This window comes from Trichoderma virens (genome assembly GCF_000170995.1).
Source record: "Trichoderma virens Gv29-8 chromosome Unknown TRIVIscaffold_6, whole genome shotgun sequence".
In the NCBI taxonomy this organism is placed as follows: Eukaryota; Fungi; Ascomycota; class Sordariomycetes; order Hypocreales; family Hypocreaceae; genus Trichoderma; species Trichoderma virens.
The window spans coordinates 688386-713409 of NW_014013743.1; the positions used below are offsets into that span (position 1 = coordinate 688386).

The window sequence follows — 25024 nt, forward strand, 5'->3', positions numbered from 1 at the left end:
TCGGTCGGTGCCGCTTTTGGGCCTTTGTCGAACGGGGTTTCATTAAACACACACGCGCCCGCGCAGAGTGCGACAACCCTAAGAGAGGTGCAGAGTTGTCTCACATGCCGGCTTGGATCAAGACCTGTGCATCACCCCAAGGCCTAATGTGGAATGTACGAGGACTGAATTGGCATTCCAGATGCTGCTATCCTCACGCAAGACTCCGTACGCCGTTGCATTCGTCAGGGTAATGAGCTGTCGGTAGGCGAGAGGCACGACGACAACAAGGCCATCATACCAGGGCGGAGCATGGCGGAGCAACGGACGGACGTGCACGGCCATTGTTTGCTTCCTTTTTGTACAGAACGAATGGGGTCAACGGCGGCTTGGCCGATTCGTTCGCAGCCTCCTTGCCTTGGCGACGAATTCCTGTTTCATCTCATCACGGGTTGCATTGGGGACTGGATCCCGTTCGTCTTTGGATTTAGGGTTGGCGGCGGTGGAGACGCCTTTCATGCAGAACGAGAATGTGAGATGCTGTGGTGACCCTTCACGAGAAAACGAACGATAACACCTGGGACCCTTGTCCGATACAGCATCCTCGCGTTATTCGTCGCAGGCGAGCCAATCACAAGCTCCGCGGCTCGACGCTCAAAGGAGCCCAAAGGGAGATCTCTCGCTAATCTTTGGGGCTGGTGCGGAGGCACAGCTGTACTAGGTTCATTGGGTGGTAGTAAAGCGTCTTTTCTTTCTTTCATTATGTACTTGTTTTAAATTGTTCAGTACCACAAGGCGCCGTTCGACGCTTATTTCGGGTAGTCCTTGATGTGAAAGCTCTTTGACTTGACAAATGCGTCAAAGCCAAACTTGCCAAGTGTCTGACCTCTACCCGAGTTCTTCCATCCTGTCCACGCGAGGTCCTGTGTTGTTGGTCGTACAGTTAGCACACGGATCCTTCATCAAATCATTTTCTTTTCTTGATTGCTTGATTGCTAGGGTTGTTACCCGGTCGGGTGTGATGTGATGACGACCCAACAAGGGAGAAGGGGGCATGTGTGTTTTTTAGGGTGCACGCGTCGTGACTTACCGGGCTGGGGAAATCGCAGCGGTTGACAAAGACAGTGCCAGCGTCAACCTGCTCCGAAAGTGCGTAGCCTCGATCCACATCCTTGGTCCAGATGCTAGCCGTGAGTCCAAACTCGCTATCGTTCATCAGCTTCACGGCCTCATCGTCGCCCTTTACCTTCATAACGGGAATCACAGGCCCAAATGTTTCTTCAGTCATGACAGTCATTGTATGATCCACATCAGTCAACAGGGTTGGTTTCACAAAGTTGCCCTTGGGCGGGGGGTTTTGGAAGCTTTCGTTTTCCGGCGTAGCATCCTTGGCTCCCCTTTTCAAGGCGTCCTGAATGTGCGACTCTATTGTTTCCTTGGAACGCTTAGAGATGACGGGTCCTACATGAGTCGACTTGTCAAACGGATCTCCGAGCTTGTATCCCTTGAGCACCTTTTGCACGGCCGCGACAAAAGCATCGTGCACATTTTCATGCACGTAGATTCGTTCAAGGGAGCAGCAACTTTGGCCAGAGTTGAAGATGGCGCCGTCGACAATCTCCTCAGCAGCCCAATCAATATCCACATCATCTCTAATGTAGGCAGGATCCTTGCCGCCTAATTCGAGGCTCACGTTGACAATCCTGTCGGACGCGGCCTTCTGCACGGCAAGGCCGCCAGCAACGGATCCCGTGAAACAGACCAGTGCAATCTTAGGATCTCGCACAATAGTCTCCATGACGCTAGGGGAGCCGCAGTGGAAATACTGCAAAACTCCCTCTGGCAAGCCGGCCTCTGTGAAGAGCTTGGCAACGTGTTCCACAATAGTTGGGGTTTGCGGCGATGGCTTCAATATCACGCTGTTTCCGGCCAGGATTGCTGGAATCAGCGCATTGATGAGAATCAAGTAAGGATACTTGAGACAATGATGTGTTAATTTAAAAGAATAAAGAAAATTTACGCGAGTAGTAGTGGCTGGTGCAGGAGATGGGACTGCTTACATTCCAGGCGAAGATGATGAGAACAGGGCCAACGGGTGCTCTCCGAATGAAACGCTTGAACCCTTGCTCAGCCTCACCCTCGGCATCCTGCAAAACCGTAGAGCTGATCTTGAGGAGATATTCTGCCCTCTTGATGGCCGTGGTGACTTCTTTGGCTGTATAAGCGATGGGGCGGCCCATCTGGGTGGTCAGTTCCAGGGCGAGGTCATCCTGTTGTTTAGCCAATGCGTCGAGGAATCTCCGAACAATGTCTTGTCTTTCCTGAAGAGTCGTATTGCGAAATTTCAGAAAAGCCTCCGTGGCGACCTTGGGAAGCAGCTCCAGATCGGCAGGGGAGGCGCCATTGCGGGTGATGACCACCTCGTTGGTATTTGGCGAGATGGTGTTGATCACCTCGACAGACATGATTCGTGTATTTCTTGGAAAGAGACGGAGACGGGTATATCTGATGAAGCAGCCGTACAAGGGAACACTCGTGAATTATGAAAGATTTGAAACCAGAATGGAGATGATAGGGAGAGGGGAAATGGTGATACCGGTCTGATGGACCGCTCTTGCCCGTTCATTACTTTGCCCCACGTCACCGATATCGTTGCCCCGCCATACATCAGACAGCATAATGGCCCCCATACTAAGGACGGTGGCCGTGCCTAGGCATTTCTCGGGTGGCTAATTGTACGTAAGAGAGCTCCGTCTGGGGACCGGAGTCAGGACAAAACAGATAAGCAGGCGCTTTAGTAGTTAGGTGGTAGCATCTATAGGTACATAGCCAAGTACCATGGAATACAATGTGTAAATTCTCTAGAAAGAGGCTAGTCTACTGCCAAGTTTTCTTTCCCACGTGAGAGATTTAGGCATGAAGTTTAAGCCATTCATCGGTAGTTATACTGTCGGGTAGGTTAACAGGTGCTGGCCGCTAAAAAAAGGCAGCAGGCATGTGAATACACTGCCGAACATGACATCGCCTCATCCATTAATGCGCTGTGCCCCGGTACTGTCATAAGTCAATTTCTTATCGCGATAAGGAACTTTTTTTTCCGCTGCGACAACTGAACCGTCGAGCTCTGCGCCGAGTTGCGCATACGGTACGAAATAGTGTTCTGCAAATCACACATCATGGCTGCGACAAAGGCCAACGAGTTTCTGGATGCATCCGATAGCGAAGATGAGCGCTTGAATGGATATGAGTCGGATGACGAAGTAAAAAAGGGCGGGCGCGGTCCCAAACGACGAAAGATTAGCAGCGACGACGAGGACGACGACGATGATGCTGGAGCTAGCGACAAGGAGCAAGATGCTAGTGATGGAGAGGAGGAGAACCCTGAATCAGCCAAACAAGGCGGAGAGGACGACGAAGGCGATGCTGATAGCGGCAAGAAGAAGGCCAAAAAGCTGAGGACCAAAGACTTGCCTGGTGTTGCCCGACCCTTGACGAAGAAGAACCTCGTTGCGACAGCTGAAGCGATCAAAAAATCCGGCGTGGTATACATTTCACGAGTGCCGCCATTCATGAAGCCCAACAAACTACGTTCCCTTCTCGCTCCATACGGAGAAATCAACAGGATATTCCTCGCCCCCGAAGATCCAGTCGCACGAGCGCGGCGCGTCAAAGGCGGCGGCAACAAGAAAAAGACGTTTACCGAGGGCTGGGTCGAGTTTATCAAGAAAAAGGATGCAAAGGCTGTGTGCGAACTTCTAAACGCACGGCCAATCGGCGGAAAGAAAGGAAGCTACTACCACGACGATATATGGAACCTGTTGTATCTCAATGGTTTCAAATGGCACAATCTGACGGAGCAGATTGCCGCCGAGGATGCTGAGAGGTCGAGTCGCATGAGGGCTGAAATCAGCAAGACGACGCGGGAGAACAAGTTGTTCGTCCGCAATGTGGAGAGAGCCAAGATGCTGGACGGTATGGAGGCAAAGGCAAAGGCGAAGAAGAGGAAGGCAAGCGATGCCGCGGACAACGAAGATGCAAAGGAGAGCGTACGGACGTTTAAGCAGATTTCCAAGATCAAGAAGGGCGAAGATACCAGCGAGCAACCAGAGCGGGTGAACAGAGTATTGAGCAAGATTTTTTAATACATGGATATATATTTTTCTTCGGGTTTCAATATTTGCTACTACGTACATCTGTTTATATCTACGGTATTTGTACGGCGAAGCCCAGGTTCAGCATCAGCATTCTTAATATAGAGATTCGTCTAAATTGAGCAGAGGAGTTTCGTAAATTAGCTAACTAATGTGAAAAGAAATATGAGGGTTGCGGGGGCAGAAAAGACGACCGGAAAAAGCAAATGAACGAGTATTTTGGCAACCTCCAGGTGCTGGGTGTATAAAGGAAAGTGGTCCATTGTCGTCATGAATAGCCCAGACAGCCTCCGTATTGCCTGATTGCCAACAGACAACCAAGTGGTTCTGTTCTCCTGGAAAGTAGCCACCATTCTGGAAATAGCCTTGAGGGAGAATGGAAACAGTCCGTACAGTAGGAGGCTCTGCCTGTTTGCTGCCAGCTGACGATTTCCCACTCTCAGCACGCAGTCTCTCCGTCTCTGCTCGTAACTTTTCGTTTTCTGCTCGCAGTCTGTCGGCCTCGGCGCGTAACTTCTCAGCTTCAGCTCGTAACTTCTCAGCTTCGGCACGCAACTTCTCGGTCTCAGCGCGCAACCTCTCGTTGTCAGCACGCAGTTCTTCGGCACCACGGGATGGTCCGTCCCCAATTCCGTTGCCGTTGCCGTTAGCCGGAGCATCACCGTTGACTTGGCTCTCTTTTGGGGGCTGAGTAATTTCTATGTTGTAGTAGAGGTCAATATTATAGTGCTTCTAAAAGTCAATTCATGATTTCATAATGAACTTACTCGGTGGAGGTGTAGTTTCAACCTCTTTAGGATGAATGATTCTCAAAAGGTCCTTTGCGTAGGCCGCCGCTGCGATGGCTGCGTATGACTGCCAGATTTTGTGCTTGTGACTATCCGAGTAATCACATATGCCTCTGATAATAAGGCATGGAAATGTATCCATCAGACCTGCTGCCTCCATCTCGAAACAAGACACGCCCCAGGTATCTCGCAGCTCATCTCGATGCACGGAAGACCTCATCACCGCATTTCCAGAAGCTATTAAGCCATAATGGACGAGTGAACGGGTGGACTTTCTTACGCCTCTTTCTTCCATCCGGGTCACGTCGCAAGATGAGCAATTTTCCCCAGTGGAATGCTGGTAATCGGACCTGAATAGTTGATCATGCTGCAATCCGGGATACCCGGCATCTTCTAATGCCGGCACGTCTAAATTAACAACTTGGTCAATGTCTGTCCACATTTTTCCTTTACCGAAGCCGTGGTCTAGCTGCAGGCGCTTTATCGCTTTGAGCAACACCTGGGGAGGTTTGTTGAGATGAGATTTAATCGTAAATTTGACTTCATCTGCCCATTTGCCCATATCATATTGAAGAACGCCGCCTGGACCATTCTCAGTTAGGATTATAAAGACGCTTGTATTTTGAAGTGGAAAAGGGCGGGAAACTTTACCATGTCCATCCATAGGGCAGCTTACTACGACGTCTCCAAGTCTAATATCCTTTCGTGGATCAGAATGGGGCGGTTTTGGAGCACCGCCACCAACCCCAACCATCAGTCCAAACCTGATATTAGGAAAGGTACGAATGGTGTTTGCAACTGTTTGAGCGGCAGCATTTGTGCCATATTCTCCAGGGAAAACAATAACTACATTATGTTTCGCCATTTTGCCGAGAAGATAGCTGTTGTCGTCATTGTCCTTTGGAGGAAGCGGTTCGTGCTCCTCATCAAGCAATGCCCTTGCTGCGCAAAGCTCAGAGAGAAGTACACATACCCATCCCACTGTATAAGAGTCATATGTAAGTTCTCTGATATTAAATCGTCAGTATAAGCTGCCTAACAATAATGGAGCAGGCATGAACCAAGGAATAGCTTACACAGGTTTTAACATGGTCTCTTGTTATAACAAATTATCACTTCAAATTGGGAATCTATAAGTGTTGAGGATGCAAGATGCTGAAATATACTGCTACATTGACGATAGACAAAGCTTGAAATATAACTGTTGTATTTGATATCTATATAATAGGCGTGGAATCATGTCACGTCGCATCCTGAATAGTCTATTGGGCATTAGCTCCTACCCAATGGTCATGTATGTCTCAGTCGCCTCGCTTGTCTTCCTACAATCCAAAAGAAGCAACCACTCATCTGGTGTCTTTATGGGGTAGGTTTTGCTTCATAGTCGTGGCGACCTCCCATAGGTGATCGCTAACAAGCCACAGCAACAGGCAGCATGACGCTAGACTGAGGGGGTCGAGATGTGCCGCGACCCAATTAGGACTTCGTAGATACTCGAAAAGTATTAACAGATATTAATAAAGTCCCCCTCGAAAAATAACAGTAAAGTCAGCTCTGATGTCCGTCATCCTCTTACCGGTTTAGTGCATGTCCACACGATTGACTCAATGTTGGCACATATTTCCACGCCACTACTACGGATAAGGCAATAAGTTCTGCGACGGCAAATCCAGCGATAAGTCGCTTATCAAGCAGCGGGGCAAAATATTTTTCGATTCTTCGTAGACATTGTATCAGAGGGGCTCCATCTGATAAATTCATCTCCCATAATTCACATTCACACCACATCACCACCAGCAACATCAAGCAAAATGTCCATGGATCTTGATGATGCGATTTCTATTGCGCCTATGTCGCAGCAGGCGACTTCAGCAACGTAAGTGATTTTCTCCCAGTCTCACAGCTTGTCGCGAAGGAGAAATGTGATTCTATTTCATTTTTCTTTTCCTCGTTTGCGGGCTGCCATGATGAAGGCATATGCTCACACTATCAAAACACAGAATCCTCTGTCACAACTGCGGTGCCCCGATCGATGGAACAACAGCCACAGGCGCTGCCTGCTACGACTGCATCAAGTTGACCAACGACATTTCCCAGGGAATCCAGCGAGAGGCCACCATCCAGCAATGCAGAGACTGCGAGAGATGGCTGTTGCCACCCTCAAGTTGGATCGCCGCCATGCCCGAATCCCGCGAACTCCTAGCGCTCTGCCTCAAGAAGCTAAGGGGCCTGAACAAAGTGCGAATCGTCGATGCGAGCTTCATCTGGACTGAGCCTCACTCCCGAAGAGTAAAGGTCAAGTTGACCGTCCAAGATTCCGTCCAGCAGGGAGTGCTGCTGCAGCAGAGCTTCGAGGTTGTGTATGTTGTGACGACTCAGCAGTGCCCCGAATGCCAGAAGAGTTTCACCCCCAACCACTGGAGGGCTTGCGTCCAAGTCCGACAGAAGGTCTTGCACAAGAGGACGTTCCACTTCCTGGAGCAGCTCATCTTGAAGCATGGCGCGCACAGAGAGACCATCAACATCAAGGAAGCCAAAGACGGCATCGATTTCTTCTTTTCTGTGCGAAATCAGGCAGAGAAATTTGTCGACTTCCTCAACTCAGTCGTTCCCGTCAAAGTCAGGTCTTCACAAGAGCTGATCTCTATGGATACCCACACCTCAAAAAAATCATACAAATTCACATTTTCCGCCGAACTTGTCCCCGTATGCAGAGATGACCTGGTTGCGCTGCCGATAAAGCTTGCGAAACAGAGCGGCAACATCTCACCCCTCGTCCTTTGCCACAAGATTGGCACAGCAGTCTACCTCATGGACCCCCAAACCCTTCAAACCGCAGAAGTAAACTCGTCCGTCTACTGGCGTGCCCCCTTCACAGCCCTCGCCGACGCTATGGAGTTGGTCGAGTTCGTCATCATGGACATTGAGCCCACTCATACACGAAAGGGCAAGTGGGTGCTCGCTGAGGCAACTGTTGCTCGTGCTTCCGATCTGGGTGTCAACGACAAGACATTCTTCACCAGAACACATCTAGGAAACCTGTTGCAGCCAGGCGACTCAGCAATGGGTTACATGTTGAGCGGCACCAACTTCAACAACCCCGAATTTGATGCGATAGAAGAGTCCAACACATATTCATCAACCGTTCCAGACGTGGTGCTGGTGAAGAAGCACTACCCCAACCGCAGGAGGAACCGTCGTCGCAACTGGAAGCTCAAGCGCATGGATAAGGATGAGGGTGAGCTTCTGCCAAAGAAGGCAGACCAAGAGCGTATGGATAAGGAATACGAGATGTTCTTGCGTGACGTTGAGGAAGATGAAGAGCTCCGTGCGGCTTTGGCGCTATATAAGAATCCCAAGAAGGCAAACGTTGATGAGATGAGCATAGCGGAGACGGAAGATGATGAGGACGATGGTGTGCCTGGAGTGAACATGGACGAACTGCTAGATGACTTTGATGAGCTCACGATGGAGGATAATTAAAGTAGTGTAGGGATTCATGAAACTTACCGCAATGGGATTAACGACGTCACGTTTGGTTCTCAATAGAAACTGCGAATGTGCTCGAAGCATCAATTCTAGTTTGCTGTAACGTCTCGTAAATGCTTTTAGTAAGTGAACGACTGATCCAATATTGGGAGTAGAGGTCTATAAGAATGAAGGAATGGAGCTCAAATCGACCGTGTTCGATTCATCTTTGACCTCGCTCTTGACGCCTGGTCGTTTGAACTGCTCTCGGGATTTCTTCCTGCTCATCATACGCTCGTGCAAGCCAAAAGGATCATCGTCCAAATCGTCATCCAGACCGTGGACGCTAGGCCGTTGATTGCTGCCTTTGACCTGGGATCGATCTGTGCGAGAAATTCCCCTAGGAACTTCTGTGGCGAGTGAAGATGTAGCTTGGGGATTTGAGGTGGAGGTACGAGGATGTTGGGTGGTGGTTCTGCTCGACGTAGTAGTTGATCTTGAATTAGCAGGTGATTCCAGCTTGATCTTTTTGGATGAAGACACCAATGGTGGCAGTGGCGGTGATGGCGCACGGCTTTGACGATCTTGCTGTAGCGACGACTTGCTCGAGAATCCAGCGGCCGCTCTTGTCCTAGATGAAGAAGATGATGAAGCACTCGCTGCAGGCATAATCGTCCTTCCCTCTCGTTTCGGCGCCTCCATCAAGCCTCGCAGACCCGGCGCCGCCCACAGCGACCTCTGTTCCTCTCTTCTCGTTTCGCGACCATCACGATCGCCAGCATCATCGTCGCCCTCAGCTTCCAGCGCCTTACGCTGCTTCATAGCTCGCTGAGCTGATTCACTCCTCTGCCGTGCTCTGGCTGTCGGCGCCGTATCTGGCACAATGGGGCGCTCAATCTCGCGGATGGTAGCCGCGTTTTGGGCCTTGGCCAGGGCTTTGAGACGATCGTACTCTGCGCGATGAAGGTGCGCGGTGAAGCGCTGGGCGATGTGCAGAAACTCATCGTCGACCATTCTGAATTTGTCGTCGTTTAGCGGCCCTGGAATCATGAACCTGAGGTGAAGTGGATTGTTAGTTGAATATTGATGAGATCGTCACGATCATGTAGGTGATGGGTATGTACTCTTCTTGGGGCCGCTCTGGCGGAGGCGAAGTAGATGGACTTCGGATAGGGTCTATCATAACTACTGTCAGTTTATTAAAGTATCATCTTCAATAAATGTTTTCGTTTTGGTGAGTTGGGATGAGATTCATCTCCATCTTCATACCTGAATCCAGAACGCGCCGAACGTGTCTGCGTGAGACGGGCGTTCGCAAAATGTCCCGGTTTTCATCTTGGCGTGCAACAGGCAACCTGGGGCTTTGAACTGCCGAGTTTCTGGTGGCACTGCTTGGTGAAGACTCGGATTTCCTTTTCCAAGGCAGTTTCCTTGCCATGGCTGCTTGAGGGCGTGCTATGTAATTCAGAAAGTTGGAGATTGTCCGTCCACAACTGGAAGTTTGGCGCATACAGTTAATTAGTGCCTGGTCCTCTTGTAGCTGTGCTAAAGTGCAGCCTGCCAGCGCCCCGCAGGCAACCTGATCTCCTCCGGACCAGATAATACAATCATCAACGTCTCAGCAAAGATCATCTGTGTTAAAACGGTAGACAAAGGAAATAATTTTACAAGTACCTATAGGGATGGACAATAGTAATAATAATAAAATGGATCAGAAGACATCATATCACATGTTTGCAGAAACACCCAAACTCCATTTACTGGGAGCAGAATATATCAGTCCACGACTTTGCAAATTAAACAGGCTCGACGCATAGCTCCGTTCAATTTCTCAGCTACCTAGGCTGACATCGTCAAGGTCGTCCAAGGCCGCTTTCGTAGGTCTTTCATTTGATCACACAGATGGTCCCGACAAAGCGTCTTCCTTAGTTCAGGTGATTGACTCTCTGTGGCCTTCCAACGCTTGCCGATATCTACTAGATCTATTCATATCTACTGAATCTATTCATATCTACTAGATTTATTCATATCTACTAAATTTATTCATATCTACTAGATCTATCTCCATCTACTAGATCTATCTCCATCTACTAGATCTATCTCCATCTACTAGATCTATCTCCATCTACTAGATGAAATTAGAGTCTAGTATTCCATTGAGATCCATGGTACAGCTCCCGCACAAGGGATACAAGCAATATCATCAGCTCTTCCACTTCCTTTCTGTCTGTAATTTTGAATCCCTTGAATTTCTGCATGACTAAGAACCCCTTTGTATAATCGTACTCATATCTATCCAGTGTATCTCCCTTATTTTTAACAGGAGCATTCTGTATAAGGTGACTAAGATCTTCTTTAGGCGATGGCGTTGTGCCGGGTTGAAAATGAGAAATCTCACGAGCGGGCGGAGATGGCCCCCAATCAGGGGATTCTCGATCAGATAAATCAGGCGATCCCCGTTTGGCAGATAATTTATTAGATGTCTGCTTGGAAGATAAGTTCTGCGTTGGTGATCCAGACGAGAGCCTCGTTGCGGTACCGTGGCCAGTAATATAGTGAATATAGTCCTCATCGTATTCGGCGATAGTAACAAATACTTGGTTGAAGTTTTGTGAGATTAGAACCCTCCTGTATATACCAGCTTCCTGTGACCCATGTAAAAGTCCGTGGTTGGGTTCGCTGGATATCCAAGCCGCCATCTCCGCACCTTCTTGAAGATAGACGGGAGATGAGTCCTTGGTGCGCAAATCCGCCTTGGCTTCTAGGATGGCGAGACTGGGGCTATCTTCATCTAATTTGTCAGGATGAATAAGTTGTAGGCATCCATCGGTCCTCGCTGTCATAACCTTCACCCCAGCCTGCGTAACGCTAAAGGGCTTGCGAATGGGGTACCATCCGACCTTGCCACGTAGTTCTGGGTCATGCATACATAACCCTTCCAGAAGGAGAACGAGTGACATGTTGATGATTTCCTCGTCGGGAGGTCTTGACAGGCCGGCTCCCATAAAGGATGTCGAACTGCCGGTCATGTGGGAATTGTTCGCCGAAGAGTTCTCATTATCGCTGTTGGAAGATTGGTTTATTGAAAGAAAACTGTTCCCTTCTTCCATGCTCACATCACTGTCATAGGGGACTTCGTTCAATGGTGTCTCATTCTTGGCTCTGGTCCATTGCCCATGTTGGTCACGGTGGATTCTTCCCGCTTTTTTGTCACTGCTCTCGCCCATGTCTTCCAGCCTATCCATTACCGCCTCCTGGTCATCCTGGCTGCCAGCATTTGGTTCAAGCCAGAACTTGGAAGGGGCGAATAGGTCTTCGCCGCTTAGTTGGTGTTGCAGTGTTAACCCAGTCATTTTTCTGAGAACACCGAGGCGTCGTGAGATAGTGAGCGTAGATTGTCTCCAAGAAGCTAGTGTTCCCCAGTCCCTGGGGTCATTACTGAATGACTGCAGCGCGGGATACCAATCAAGCTGTTGGAGATACGCTTTAGAATCTGTCGAAAGCGAAGCTCACCGCTTGATTTCAGATTGATTCCCAAAGAGGAATTCATGGGTGAGAGGTTTGTCGTCCATTCTCCAGAGGATTTTGAGTCGAAGCCAATCTTTAAAGTCTACTCGAGAAGCTGATTTCATCTGGGGAATAGAAAAGCAAGAGTACTCATGTTCTTCCAAGCCCTGCCGCCTAACCTCCGCCTCCCAAGCCCGTTGGGTCTTGGGAATATCTTCCAATCGAACTGAAGACATTCTCAATGACGGTCTGTGTCGTTGCTTGCGAGCTTGGTGCTAGTCGGGGTTACGATTCCAGGAAATGGTCACTGCATTGTAGACTACATATATATAAATATAATTGCATTGATCGGTTGTTGAGACCTCTTCTGAAGCTCTGCGAATGAGGAGCAATGGTCACATGTAAGTGCCTATTGATAGAAGGCATATTCGTGATTCTGATGAGCTGTCCGAAGCATTGCATCACTCTCTCAATTCCTGCCAGCACACAAATACGTGATGAGATACAATTGGCCCATTCTTGACGTTTTTTGTGATGTTGGCTGCGGGATTTAGGCAGCAGCTGCAGCTACTGAGCTGGCAACCATCGTGGCTTTTACGACTACCTCTGTATGGCCTACAACATGTTGATGACGCATTGGCATTTCGTAGGGAGTTGTTTCCTATGTTCGGTCTGTTATTTTTGTTCGTACCGCAAGGACCGTTGTCGAGCCGTCGCATGCTAGAGAGATTTGGCATCTTTTCGGGGCTGGTTTTTCATTCTGCCTCGTCTCATGTCTGTATAAATAAAGGCAAAGGCGCAACTTCATGCCATCGTCGGCATCATGTGCAGCATGTTGAGCCAAGATTAATCACAGATGAACCCACATGTAAAACGATTAAATAAATGTAGCTTTGTGCATTGCAGGAGTCTCACTCTTGTCTAGGGCGAACGCAGAACCCACCGGACTATGGAATAGTGATAATGCAGTAGAGGCCCCGGGATTTTGAGGTCCATCATGATCACTCGCTCCCATATCTGTACGTGGAATTGCAGAAAAAAGAGTTTTGCCGATGATCTCGGCCAACAGCCACCGAGCTGCAATATGAGCGTCGGGAGGCACTGTTCCGTCACGGCTAGTCAGATCCAAGGCACGAGATACCCTGATGTGAAGTTTGCCTTTGTCCAAATGAATCTGAAGCAGACGACAGCCTGCCATGCAAAAAGAAAACATTAAGACCTTAAAAAAAAATTGTCAGAAGAATGTCAAGCGTATGCGCCTTGGGGAGTATTTACAGGGAATGTATGATGCGCAGGCCAAAATCGGTGTGCAAGATTGTCTCTTAGGAGCATCGCGGCCATTAATAGCTCGCTTCTTAGCAAACGGTCGTCAGGTTTAATCGTATCAGCCACCATCACCATCGTATGCGATACTTCTGGGCCTGGATCACATCCTCTTGAGAAAGGTCGACTCATGAACCACTTATAAAGCACAAATTCATGGGATAAATATCGATGAACCCAGTCTCTTTTATAGTGGTAGAAATTGGTCTCACGATGAACACTAACAGGTAGCCTCAAGTTCAGTAACACGTCAGGATTTCAAGGTCTTGGATTAGCTTACAAAGGCTCATCCCAGTTCGGATTCTTTTTCCAGGTAAAACGACTTTCACGGACGCTATACCTCCTTCGCCAGTCTACAAGACTCCAGCAATCACAGGCAAATTCTTTGATATCATCCATATCCGCTTCTGGATAACCCCATGGGTTGATGGGGGTTTCTTGCTCTGGATATCGGCGTGCCCACTTCTGAGTCTCCTCGTAGTTCCGCACGCCTTGTGCAACCTCATGAGCGGAGCCAGGATTGAAAAAGCGAGGCTCCAAATCGATTGGATTCTCCTCATCAATGATGAGCTCGGCTCCGCGGACGACGCCCAGCTTCACGAGGTCGTCGTTGGATAGAAGCGGCTTGTGGGTCAGCATTTCAAGCTGACGTTTGAGATTAGTGACAGCATCATAAAATCCAATATGCCATTCGATATATGGATCCGGATATGGTCGGGGAAGCGATCTCAGAAACTCGTGAAAAGTTATCTTCTTTGGTTTCTTCGCTTTCTTGTGAGTTGTCCTAGCACTTCGACGCGTTTGTCTAGGCATCGCGTTAAATGTCGATATCAAGCGTCTGGCGACGCTCGCGCAAACTCAATGAGTCAAGGCATTTGCAAGGTCCTAGCGGTGTGGCCAGAAACATCGGCGCCCAAGAAAAAACGATGGGCTGACTGTTTCAAGAGGAAAAATGTTTTGGAAGAAGCCTCGAATACAGTTGGTGAAGCGGCACACTGAGCAATAAGCACGTGTGGCCTAGATCATGTGATGATCATACATTCCAACACGCAACTTGCTTCTCTGAAGCCTAAAAACGCCTTGAAAATAAGAAATTAGAGCCTGTATTTTGGACTTAGTAATCGCGTGCCTTGTCTGCTCCAGCTATTACCGCGTCTTAATTATCGAGTTGATCATATCATCTTGTCGCCGTGCTTAGCAGAACACTAGCTGTTATGCGTGTAGCCGACTGATTACAAACTTACCCTAGAGCCGCCATTCTCGTCCATGGTTTATAAACAGCTGTCAAGACCTGTCTATTTGCACATCTATATTTTACTGTAATCGGGAAATCTTAATGTCTCTAAGGCCCCCGGTATGGTGATACCAGTAGGGCCCCAGTTTTATATGTCCTTTGAAGGCCGATGTAGTCTGGCAATAGGTCAACCTTGAATGGAAGGGAGAACTAGTATGTGTTGCATACCTAGGCAGCGTGTTTAGCATGCCAACGTTTTACTTGAAATGAAACATGAATTAAATAAAAGGACTTGCATCCCCAATCTACTTTCAAATTATTCTACACAGCGCTAATATGAATTGTCAAGACTGCTTTTCACACGTCACCCAGAACAGCTCGTTGGGGCTCGATTTAAGCATAGAGCTTGACCTTATATATGCATACTTCGGGATATATTCATGCATACACCCGCTAGTAGCTACCCCTCCAAGCCCCGCCGAGATGAATGAACTGATGGCAGAGGTACCTTCTTGGAATGGAGCTACCTAGAATTTCAGGCCGAGCTTCGAGCTCTTTCAAAGTTAAAATTGCCGTTCAAACAATTTGCTCGTTACACAAGACTCGCTCAATATTCGAGTGTTGAGGGTGCAATCCCGATGTTTGTGGTTCAATTGCAATTACTGCCATTCTTGCAGTCCCACGTTACGATATTGAATCGCCATGATTGCTGTGGTGCTCTGTCGTCAAGCCTCAGTGAGGCAATGCGGTCTCTTCACTAGGTCAGCTTATAGGGCAGCGACGGATTTGTCCCCCTTCAAGAAACCTCTTTATCGGAGCAGAGATGGTGCAAGAAGCATAAGCTCAATGCTTGAAAATACTCGAAATATCGGTATTATTGCCCACGTTGACGCTGTAAGGCTTATAGCTATATGCACCCACCTATCCTGGCCTGGACGCTTACCCCATCGTGTAGGGCAAAACAACAACAACTGAGCGCATGCTCTACTATAGTGGCGTGACTCAGCGAGTAGGCGGTGTGTAGCAGACATATACAGACTTGAAACAGCTCGGCTGACAATCTTAGATGTGGATTCTGGCAATACCGTGACCGATTTCCTTGAGCTTGAGCGGGAACGTGGAATCACCATCCAGTCAGCGGCAATAACTTTTCCCTGGCCACTGCAACAGGATTGCCCTCCTGGAACAGCCCCAAAAACCATCAATCTCATTGATACTCCTGGTCACCAGGATTTCAGATTTGAGGTTGATCGATGTTTACCAATCCTTGATGGAGCCGTCTGTATCATCGATTCTGTCAAGGGCGTAGAAGCTCACACAGAACGAGTTTGGGCCTCTGCTCAGGAGTTCAAGATTCCGCGGATTGTTTATTGCAACAAGTTGGACCGTGAGGGTGCCTCTTTCAGAAAATCCGTCTTGGAAGTTGGCTCTCGACTCAAAGGATGGCCATTGGTCTGTCAAATTCCCTGGTGGGAGAAAGAAGACTTTGTCGGTGTAATAGATGTCATCGACGGTGTAGGGTATCGGTGGAAGACCGAAAGACAAAAGATTCGATATGAACCCGCCGAGCTCAAAGAGATGCTGTCAACTTCAAACCAGCCGCTATTAGCGGAGATTCAAGTAGCACGCCAGCGTCTGATTGAAGGTCTAGCGGATTTTGACGAGGCCGTGATGGATGAATTCTTGGCTGAAAACGAAAATATCCCTGCTTCATTAATAAAGCAGGCTATAAGAAGAAGCATTCAAAGCGGCGATGGCCGCGTCATACCTGTGTTCGCAGGCTCGAGCTTTCGTCATATTGGAGTTGAGCCGCTCATGGATGCCATCGCAGACTATCTCCCCAACCCAGCGGAACGGCCAGACGCGGAGGTTAGGGTCGGGAATACGAAGAGCGAACTTCACGAAGCACTGAAAGGAAAAGGTAAAAAGACAGTCGATACGAACGTTAGCTCAGTGGCATCTGTCTTCAAAGTATTTGACCACCCAAAGGAAGGCGTCATCAGTTTTGTGAGAGTTTATCATGGAACTCTGACCCGCAATGCTCCAAGCTTCAACACACATATGCTTATACAGGAACGACCGATGGGCATCCTGCAAATATCTGCGTCCAAGACAGACGACATTCAAGAACTTTCTGTTGGACAAATCGGAGCCCTGAGAGGACTCAAGAAAGCCCGCACTGGAGATACTTTGATTACCATGGCGAGTGGCAAAACTGTTCCAGAACATTTACGACATATTCAAATCAGACCTCCAGAGATTCCACCACCGGTTGCCTTTCTGCAAGTTGACCCGTATGGGAATGTTGCAGCACAACAATTAGAGGTCGCTCTGGAGAGTGCGTCTCGGGAAGACCCAAGCCTTCGGTGGAGTAGGAATCCAAAGACTGACCAATTTACCATCCAGGGTATGGGTAAGCTTCATCTGGATGTATCACTCTACAACATGAGACAAAAGCACAAGATCGATGCCGAGTTTGGCCCTATCGAGGTCGACTACAAGGAATGCGTTACCACTATGACTTCTCCTCAGCATGCAGTTTTTGACCGTCCGGTAGCGGGCAAATCAGGCAAGGTTACCTGCACAGCTACTCTCAGACCTATAGAAACTGGGGAGCAGGAAGATTTGATGGAGACCGGCCTTGAAAAGGACGGCAACATTGTCCAGATACACATTCCCATGGAGGGCGAAGCCACTGCCGTACTTGTTGATGAGGATGAGGCACGCCAACAGCTTTTCAACGGAGCTATAGCTGGCTTGGCCAGAGGGCCTCGCCGTGCGTCGCCGATACATGGCTGTCATGTTCACATCACTCTTGATACATCTCGTGATGCGCTAGAATCGCCAACTGGAGGCCATTTCAGTGGTGCGGCTAAAATTGCCGTACAAGCAGCTCTTAGAGATGCGTTCGACAAGAGCCAGATTGGCATTTTAGAGCCCATCATGTTGACGCACATTACATGCCCTGAAGCGGCCGCTGGAACGGTCCAGCATGACATAACAGCGGGTGCGGGCGGCCATGTCCTCGAAGTCAATGATCGTTCTGCAGAGTCTTCTAGCGAGGAACTGATTGATGTCTCTAAGATCTACGCGCCACCTGACCCCTACGACTCGATCACTTCGCTGAGAGGCAAAAAGTCCACTGCTCGGATGGTTGAAATCATAGCAAAAGTGCCCTACAAGGAGATGCTGAATTATGACGAGCATCTGCGAAGCAAAACCGCAGGCCGGCATTCTATGACCATGTCATTTGATTCTTTCGCAAGAGTAGTTGGCCATCGAGAAAAGGATATCTGAAAGGCTTTTGAAGCAAGCACGCCATTGCGCCTTATGTGAACGCGATTACACACCCGTATACCAATGTAAATTATAACCAAACCTGGAATTACAACTGGTTTCCCGTTGAAAGACCTTGCATACGGGCTAACAGAGGACAAAATATGAACGATATAAATGATGCAAAATATATTGAAAAAAGACCAATTTTCTTGGCTGGATGATTTGGGTATCTGGTCCAAACGATCAAATCCACTCGAGTATGATGGATCGTTTCAATGCCAAGAAAGCAAGCAATTTGATAAGACCACGGCACAAGAGACGAGCAGATGAAATCTCGCATGATGCCGCTTTTATTGGAGACCGGGATACTGCAAGTAAATCACATCTCATAACTTTCCCCTGCCTGGACATAGCCATCGGCGGCAGCTGCTGGCGGAGCTGATGATATCGCGACGATGAGCGAGATTTGGAGATTTTACAGAGCACAGGGCATGGAGATGGAGATGGAGTACTCTCCGTATTGTACCTATCTGTACGCCGGCATTCTCTTCCAGAATCCGCCAGACTCTTACTGGATTATTATGAGCAAATACCACCTCGCTAAACCAGCACTCCTTGCAAAGCACAGACATGCTCGCCGGGGTTGGCGACAGGCAACACTTTTCTGCTCAGGACTGGATTGAGCTTAGCATTCTCATGCTTGGCTTTCTCCGGACAAGAACGGGGAACTTGGTCCAGCTTGAAATGACAGCTCGTGGGCGTTCATGCTCGTGTTGAGTGGAGCACGCCGTCTACGCAAAATTTCTCTCCCTGCAACCCCGTGCGGAAAAAAGGAGTTGCCCCATGTCTAACCCCAACTAGCTTGTTTCTAGGGAGAGAAGCTCGACCGCCACGTCCTTTACGGCAACGGCAGCAGCAGTAGAAAAGATGCTTACTGGAGAAGTAAGACCTGTTTCATCAGATTCGGGTTTGAACCGTCTCAAGATTGAAATTTGGCGAGCGCCACCATCAAGCGACGGTTGGTTTTTTGAGTCGTGTCGCAGCAAGGAGACGGTTAGGCTCCCCAATTCTAATTCGACTAATTGTCGTGGGGTGACACCGTCAGCCTCAGCTGTCTTACAGGCCATAACGGTGAAGTCGGTTGAGGGGGAGATCAGCAAGACGCAGCGATTCGGAGCGTTCCGCCAAATCTCGCCTTTGGCGGCGTCGATCAATTTCTTCTCCTTACCTGCCACCGTGATCCCACTGCGGTGATGTGCTTGTATGTCGGACTACAGGTTGAATGACTGTAGTGGCCCCCTTGTGGCGCGACAGGCGACAGACATGTTGACGCAGGTACACACAAATCGGGGCATCAGGGGCACCGGGTTCCCTTCTCTCTCTGAACAGCGCGCCAGCAGACACACAGAAGTCAGCTAGGGGTTCAACGCTGATGCTACTGCCACTACGGCTACTTCGAGGGCCTACTCCGTACTATTGGCGGTAGCACGACAAGCAGCACTTTTGTCGGCTCATGGCTTTTACTGTCAGGCCTGTGAACCGACTCATCTGCGCTCTACAGTACACAGACCAGACACTGCCTCGACACCGAGAACCCCGTCTGGCAGTCGAGGTGGATAATGGGCTTCGGGCCCGTTGCAGTTAATGCAGCGTTCGATACGTATCTCACACTAGGAGGGCCTTAATTTCCTTTGGCCCTGTCTGAGTGGCTGGATTGGTCGACGGTTTCCCAGGGGAGAAGTATGCCGCACGCTGATTGGCTCATGGCTTGTTTAATTTCGACGCGCTCATCCCACGGATCCACAGAGCGAAGCCAGCATCACAGCCCATCTTCAGCAAGGCGGTCGAGGCATTATTAGCCATGAGCCTGTACCTGTGCTTGTCGGATGTACATAGTGTTGTAGCAGTTGTATTTTGAACTAACCACAGTCAATCCCTTCCTTTACTAGCCCATTGTCGCCCTGCTCGCCGCGGGCCCATCTCACTCTTTTCATAGAACTTCTCGACCTCACCGCTGTCTCTCTCTTTTTTCGTTTTTGCGCTGTGTCGTTTCGTGTCGTGTCGTGTTGTATAGACGAGCCTCTCTTTTGCCGTCACATCTGTCGCTCTTTGCCTGGTTATTTGTGGCACGACCCTCACTAATTCTGTTTGTTCGAATATCGAATCGAGCGTCGTACTCGTCCTTGCCGAACGACCTCTGCTCTCTCTTTCTCTCGCTAGTATCACCACTCGACTCAGACTCTCGTTTTCACGCGACGCCATGAAGGTTACAGACGTCCAGGCCGCCTTCGCGTCGGCCGTTGTGCTCCTCTCGCTGCCTGCCGGTACAGTCGCCTCGTCACACCGGAGGTTTCACCAGCTTCCCAATAAGAAGCATACCCATCTGCGCTCTCACACAGTTGAGGATGCCAACTCTATTGTCAAGCGAGGAACATGCGCGTTCCCGACCGACGACCCCAACCTGGTTGCTGTCACGCCCGATGCTGAGAATGCTGGCTGGGCTATGAGCCCGGATCAGCCTTGTAAGCCAGGCCACTACTGTCCAATTGCTTGCAAGCCTGGTATGGTTATGGCGCAATGGGATCCCGATTCTTCGTACAGTTACCCAGCTTCTATGGTAAGTCATTAACACACAGTTTGAGAGGAGAGAAGGGCCAATATTGCCAGTTTCAGTTGCTGACAGCATTAGAACGGAGGATTGTACTGTGATGACAGCGGCACTGTATCCAAGCCATTCCCCAACAAGCCGTACTGCGTTGAAGGTACCGGCTCTGTCGTAGCTGTCAACGACTGTGGTGAACCGATGTCGTGGTGCCAAACTGTTCTGCCTGGTAACGAGGCAATGCTTATCCCAACTCTTGTCACAACCCAGGCGACACTTGCAGTTCCCGATACAAGCTACTGGTGTGGAACCGCAGCTCAGTAAGAGATCCCGCGCGACTTGTCTCTTGCCTCGCAAATTCACGGTGTTGCTAACCTAATCTGTGTAGCTACTACATCAACGGTCCTGGAAGCTCCGTCGCGGATTGTGTTTGGGGTGTCCCAACCAAGCCCGTTGGCAACTGGAGCCCCTACGTTGCTGGAGCTAACACCGACAGCAACGGTAACACATTCGTCAAGCTTGGCTGGAACCCCATCTGGCAGGACTCACCCTTGAAGAACACCCTGCCCACCTGGGGTGTCAAGATCGAGTGCCCCGACGGTGGCTGCAACGGATTGCCCTGTGAGATTTCGCCCAACGCCTCTGGCAGCGTCGATAGCAACGAATCTTCCGTCGGTGCTGGCAACGCCGCTTTCTGCGTTGTCACTGTCCCCAAGGGTGGCGTTGCCAACATTGTGGCATACAACGTGGACGGCAGCTCTGGCTCCAGCGGCGGTGACTCTGATTCCGGATCTTCCTCTTCAGCCCAGGCCAGCTCCACTCCCCATGGACTCAAGGCCGGTGGCTTTGCCGCCCAGGCCGAGAAGGCTACTTCAACCACCACCACCACCGCCCAGGCATCATCTACAGAGGTTTCCACCACTGCGGCTCCTTCTTCGACCGAGGCCACTTCCACCACTGCCGCTGCATCAACCACCACAACCGCAGAGTCAACAACAGAACAGACCACCGACGCTTCCAGCACGACCAAGGCTGGCACTTCCGCCACCGCTACCAAGGGAGCTTCGTCAACCGCGTCTCAAGCTCGCGCTCACGCCTCTGTGAAGCCTGGCATGTTCCACGAGAACGGCACATCGTCTCAGCAGACGACTTCGGCGCCCTCCGAGCCGTCTCAGACCCAGGCCGAGACTCCTGTTACCACAACCACTAAGAAGGGTGAGGCTGGCCGCCAGCAAGGCAGCACCGCCTTTGCAGGCCTTATCGTTGCCTTTGTTGCCGCGGCTTGTTTCCTTTGAAAAAAATAATGGGCGAGCAGCCTCGTTGATTGTATCTCTGGCAGACCAATGTATTCTCACGTCTACTTCAGTGTCCATGTCACCTTTTGTCAGCTGCAGCTTACATATTTTTTTGTCCATATGCTGCTCTAGACTTTATATCACTTGACGCGGTTTTCTCTCTCTTTCGCTTCGCATATTTTGGGCCGTCTGATCCCCCTCCCCCTCGTCGCACCTTTTTTCCCCCCTGATATTTTATGCCGCCGTATCTGTATATGGCTCTACTTTTATTTACATAACGCTTATTATATGCTTTACATATAAGCCAATATGCCCTGTCGGCGATAGTGTTTATTGTCTTTGGAGAATTGGAGTTGGGGTTGGTGTTCGCACCCCCCTCATCCCCAAATATCTCCCTCCCCTTTTTCTTCCTTTCTCTTCTTTGGAGTTTACTCCAATTTTATCATGATGCCAGAATACGGTGGCATGTTTTTTATCCATTATGATTTTTTATTACTATTTTTCTTTTACCTTTTTTGTTTGATTTGCCTTCTTTTGTCGTCGATACCCCTCTTCAGCGGTTAAGAGAAAGCTTTTTACGAAAAATCGGAGGATAAGGGACCAAAAAGAAAAGGGAGGGGGAAAAGCGAGCGATTCTTTTTTACAACTTTTTTTTATCTATCAAACATTTATGATGTATGTCCAAGGGGGTGTTTTGAAGTGGTTTTTGTGGTCTGTTTTGCTTTTGTTTGCTTTGTTAATGCTCGTGCCAACTACTTCAGAATGGGTTGTGGAATTACAGTTACTGTAATACCCATCAACCGAAACAACCAAAAAAAGAGGAGCTTAGGAGGATTAGGATAAAGACAGAAATAGCGCGACTTATGAATTTTACGTTTCTTGGATGTAGCCTGTAGTGAATTGACACGTGTAGATGAGCAAAAGTAACCAAGACACCTTAAAGCTGTGAGGTCTGTAAGCTTATATACTTGGTGCGTCGCTTTGCAAGTCTCAAACATGAACCACAGTTAGCGATATTTGACGATTTAGGGGGTATCATTTCGTTTTCTTCTATGGAGTAATTAGCTTCTAATAAACGAACACCATGCTATGGAGTAGCGCCGGTAGTTAGCACCACCTTATCAAGGATGCTTTGCCCTCTCCCATCTACGCTTGTATTGCCCTAATTAACTAATATCATGCGCACCCTCTCCCTCTCTTACAATGTCACCCAGCCGGGAACTTGGTCTAAATCAAAGTCGTCTTCCTGCCTCCTCTCCTTAATTGTCTGCCAAACATTTGGCCAGCCTGCTAGTAGAGGGCTGCCCTTTGCTTTTGCTCCAATAATGGCAAAGCGGCCCTGGCTATGTGCAACGAATCCATGCATAAAGCCCTGTTGAACAAGAGTCGCAACTGTCATCTCTACATCTTCGTAAGTGACTAGTGCGTTACCCCATATGAGCCCCTCGTTGGGGCGGAGCTTCCGGGGGCCACCTGGGGGAGGGGCAAGAGTGGTTTCGGTAGAAGGCTGGATGCTGTTTTTGACAGCTTTCATGAAGAGGGGGTTGGCCTGTGATGCCCGGCCGCGTGTGGTTGGATTGCCAGGCAACCAGCCTTCAAGGCGGCGCTGAACGTAGGTTGCCACGGTTAGGAGATGGGAGAGGTCGAGCGTTGCTGCTTTGCGGGAGGAGGCATCTTGTGGGGGGACATATGTCAAGATGAATGACTTTCGAGTGAGACTCCTCCAAAGGAGTGGTCGAAGGCGATTGGAAAGAGGCAAAAGAAGACCCTTTTCAAAGAGCCACTGCTCGTGCGCGGCAAGGTGAGACTGGAATTGCATGAAGTTCCCTGAGCGAATAGCCATGCACATTGGAAGAAAGATGGGTTTTAGGGATTGAGCCTCCGGCCGTGACAGGAGTGTATTTGAGGGGAATCGCCCAAGAAGAAGGTTTGAGGGAATGAGGTAGGTGAGAATGTTGGAGCGATGAGAGACTAGTTGAGGAGGGGTCTGCAAGTATGCCTCTTGGAGACATAGGGCGGCGCGGTGATAGTGTTGATTGGAGAAGTTGAAGCGGCCGAGATAGTAGAGAAAAGTGACGCGCTGAGCGGCAGGATAAAGTGAAAGCGGAGGCGATATGGTTTCGATGTTAACAAATATCATTTTCGCTAGTTGAGTTCTTCGGCACTGTTGGACAATGAGTTCTGTGGTTAGAGAATAGCGTTCGTTGACGGGTTACGAGATAGAGAAATCAGGGTAAAGGGAGGCATACTGCGAAGAGAAGTTTTAGCACGAGGTTGGCAAACATGTAGACGCCGACTCGTTTCCCCTCCGGCTTGCTCGTCCTGGTGCCTGACCGGTCGGTCAAGCAAGTCGTAAAGATCTTCTGAATGATCTCGGCCGAAGATTCGGCCACAGATTTGCGGTTGTCATCGTCCACAACGCGAAGACGACGAGTCAGGTCAGGCCGGCGGTTGAGGTTCATGGTGAGGCGAGCAAGCGTCTCTGACAGAGACATGCTGACCTGGAGGAGCATTGAGCCATAGGTGGGATGTGCGAATGCAGTGGAACAAGAGCTGCAAGCCATTGTTAGCATAAAGAGATGATTCTTCAAGTTTCAACCCGCGGGTTTCTGAGGGCTCTAGTTATCAATGCCATTTAGCATACGGAAAACTCACTTGACTAGCCCACTGAGAAGCTGATGTGCCCCTAGCAAATCTTCAAAATTGACATCCCGCCAATAGGTCAAGTAATCCTTCAGAAAAGCCAGCAGTCCCGGCCAAGCCGTTGCCTGACCTTCGGGCAGATCGTCCTGCTGTGGTAGGGCATCCTCAACGAGCTTGTCAATGGCATCCTGGCGGCTAAACTTGGCGCGTAGCTCGTTCGCTAGATCGTGATACTGTTTTGGTGATTCCGGCTCTACTTGGAGCCATGACCGGAGAAGATCGCCTTGCTGGTTGCGGACTTGCTGCTGAATCTGGGAGAGGAATTGCGTGACCAAAGACATGGTTTATGGTGAGAAAAATATATTATATAAATATTTCGCCCTTTGGCGGTGAGTGAGGGTTTAGAATTAGTGAGAGTGAGAGAAGGGAAGAAGATAGGTGAGAAGTCGCGTTTGGATGAGTGAGGCTGGTGTTGCAGACGGTGTGGCGTAGGACTGCATGTGGCGGTGATCTAGCTGTGGCGCATGGTTGTTACTGAATGGATTTTTGTGAGAGAGCAATAGTAGCGAGCTGCCAGCGATTGAATTGTTTTCACTGCAATTGATGCCTTTATTCATCATGGGAAGCGGGTTTTATTACATATTTATACCTTTCTTGAACTTTGCTGCGTAGTGTTTGAACCTTGTGATTCGGGCCGTTTTGGGTTGCTTTGGTGTTGAACCTTGAACGACCATACCTTAATATGCTCCTGTTGT

At 49.3% G+C, this 25024-nt stretch overlaps 10 protein-coding genes across 10 annotated transcripts; 4 read left to right on the top strand and 6 right to left on the bottom strand.

The window, feature by feature from the left end:
- Positions 1-711: 711 nt before the first annotated feature.
- TRIVIDRAFT_71461 (uncharacterized protein) lies at positions 712-2528 on the bottom strand (the record flags this gene model as incomplete). Its single annotated transcript, XM_014101073.1, has 3 exons — positions 712-902; positions 1070-1954; positions 2040-2528. 3 exons carry the CDS (start codon positions 2442-2444, stop codon positions 789-791), a joined length of 1404 nt encoding a protein of 467 aa, XP_013956548.1.
- Positions 2529-3155: 627 nt separating this feature from the next.
- Positions 3156-4121, top strand: TRIVIDRAFT_27889 (uncharacterized protein; the record flags this gene model as incomplete). The annotated part of the gene is made up of 1 exon (XM_014101074.1): positions 3156-4121. One exon carries the CDS (start codon positions 3156-3158, stop codon positions 4119-4121), a length of 966 nt encoding a protein of 321 aa, XP_013956549.1.
- A 753-nt stretch (positions 4122-4874) lies between these two features.
- Positions 4875-5927, bottom strand: TRIVIDRAFT_150254 (uncharacterized protein; the record flags this gene model as incomplete). The annotated part of the gene is made up of 2 exons (XM_014101075.1): positions 4875-5500; positions 5570-5927. Coding segments are annotated over 2 exons (984 nt in total), but the record flags the coding sequence as incomplete, so codon positions are not given.
- A 788-nt stretch (positions 5928-6715) lies between these two features.
- On the top strand, positions 6716-8467 carry TRIVIDRAFT_84129 (uncharacterized protein; the record flags this gene model as incomplete). Its single annotated transcript, XM_014101076.1, has 2 exons — positions 6716-6794; positions 6919-8467. The coding sequence occupies 2 exons, from the start codon at positions 6730-6732 to the stop codon at positions 8399-8401; spliced, it is 1548 nt and encodes a 515-aa protein (XP_013956551.1).
- A 99-nt stretch (positions 8468-8566) lies between these two features.
- Positions 8567-9824, bottom strand: TRIVIDRAFT_221611 (uncharacterized protein; the record flags this gene model as incomplete). Its single annotated transcript, XM_014101077.1, has 3 exons — positions 8567-9440; positions 9511-9562; positions 9656-9824. The coding sequence occupies 3 exons, from the start codon at positions 9822-9824 to the stop codon at positions 8567-8569; spliced, it is 1095 nt and encodes a 364-aa protein (XP_013956552.1).
- Positions 9825-10411: 587 nt separating this feature from the next.
- TRIVIDRAFT_209104 (uncharacterized protein) lies at positions 10412-11739 on the bottom strand (the record flags this gene model as incomplete). The annotated part of the gene is made up of 1 exon (XM_014101078.1): positions 10412-11739. One exon carries the CDS (start codon positions 11737-11739, stop codon positions 10525-10527), a length of 1215 nt encoding a protein of 404 aa, XP_013956553.1.
- A 1753-nt stretch (positions 11740-13492) lies between these two features.
- On the bottom strand, positions 13493-14484 carry TRIVIDRAFT_221613 (uncharacterized protein; the record flags this gene model as incomplete). The annotated part of the gene is made up of 2 exons (XM_014101079.1): positions 13493-13861; positions 14461-14484. 2 exons carry the CDS (start codon positions 14482-14484, stop codon positions 13493-13495), a joined length of 393 nt encoding a protein of 130 aa, XP_013956554.1.
- Positions 14485-15429: 945 nt separating this feature from the next.
- On the top strand, positions 15430-17747 carry TRIVIDRAFT_29337 (uncharacterized protein; the record flags this gene model as incomplete). Its single annotated transcript, XM_014101080.1, has 2 exons — positions 15430-15466; positions 15517-17747. The coding sequence occupies 2 exons, from the start codon at positions 15430-15432 to the stop codon at positions 17745-17747; spliced, it is 2268 nt and encodes a 755-aa protein (XP_013956555.1).
- A 2242-nt stretch (positions 17748-19989) lies between these two features.
- On the top strand, positions 19990-21626 carry TRIVIDRAFT_150698 (uncharacterized protein; the record flags this gene model as incomplete). Its single annotated transcript, XM_014101081.1, has 4 exons — positions 19990-20346; positions 20419-20651; positions 20720-21105; positions 21241-21626. 4 exons carry the CDS (start codon positions 19990-19992, stop codon positions 21624-21626), a joined length of 1362 nt encoding a protein of 453 aa, XP_013956556.1.
- A 1198-nt stretch (positions 21627-22824) lies between these two features.
- TRIVIDRAFT_179700 (uncharacterized protein) lies at positions 22825-24663 on the bottom strand (the record flags this gene model as incomplete). The annotated part of the gene is made up of 3 exons (XM_014101082.1): positions 22825-23790; positions 23876-24179; positions 24282-24663. The coding sequence occupies 3 exons, from the start codon at positions 24608-24610 to the stop codon at positions 22825-22827; spliced, it is 1599 nt and encodes a 532-aa protein (XP_013956557.1).
- Positions 24664-25024: the final 361 nt, after the last annotated feature.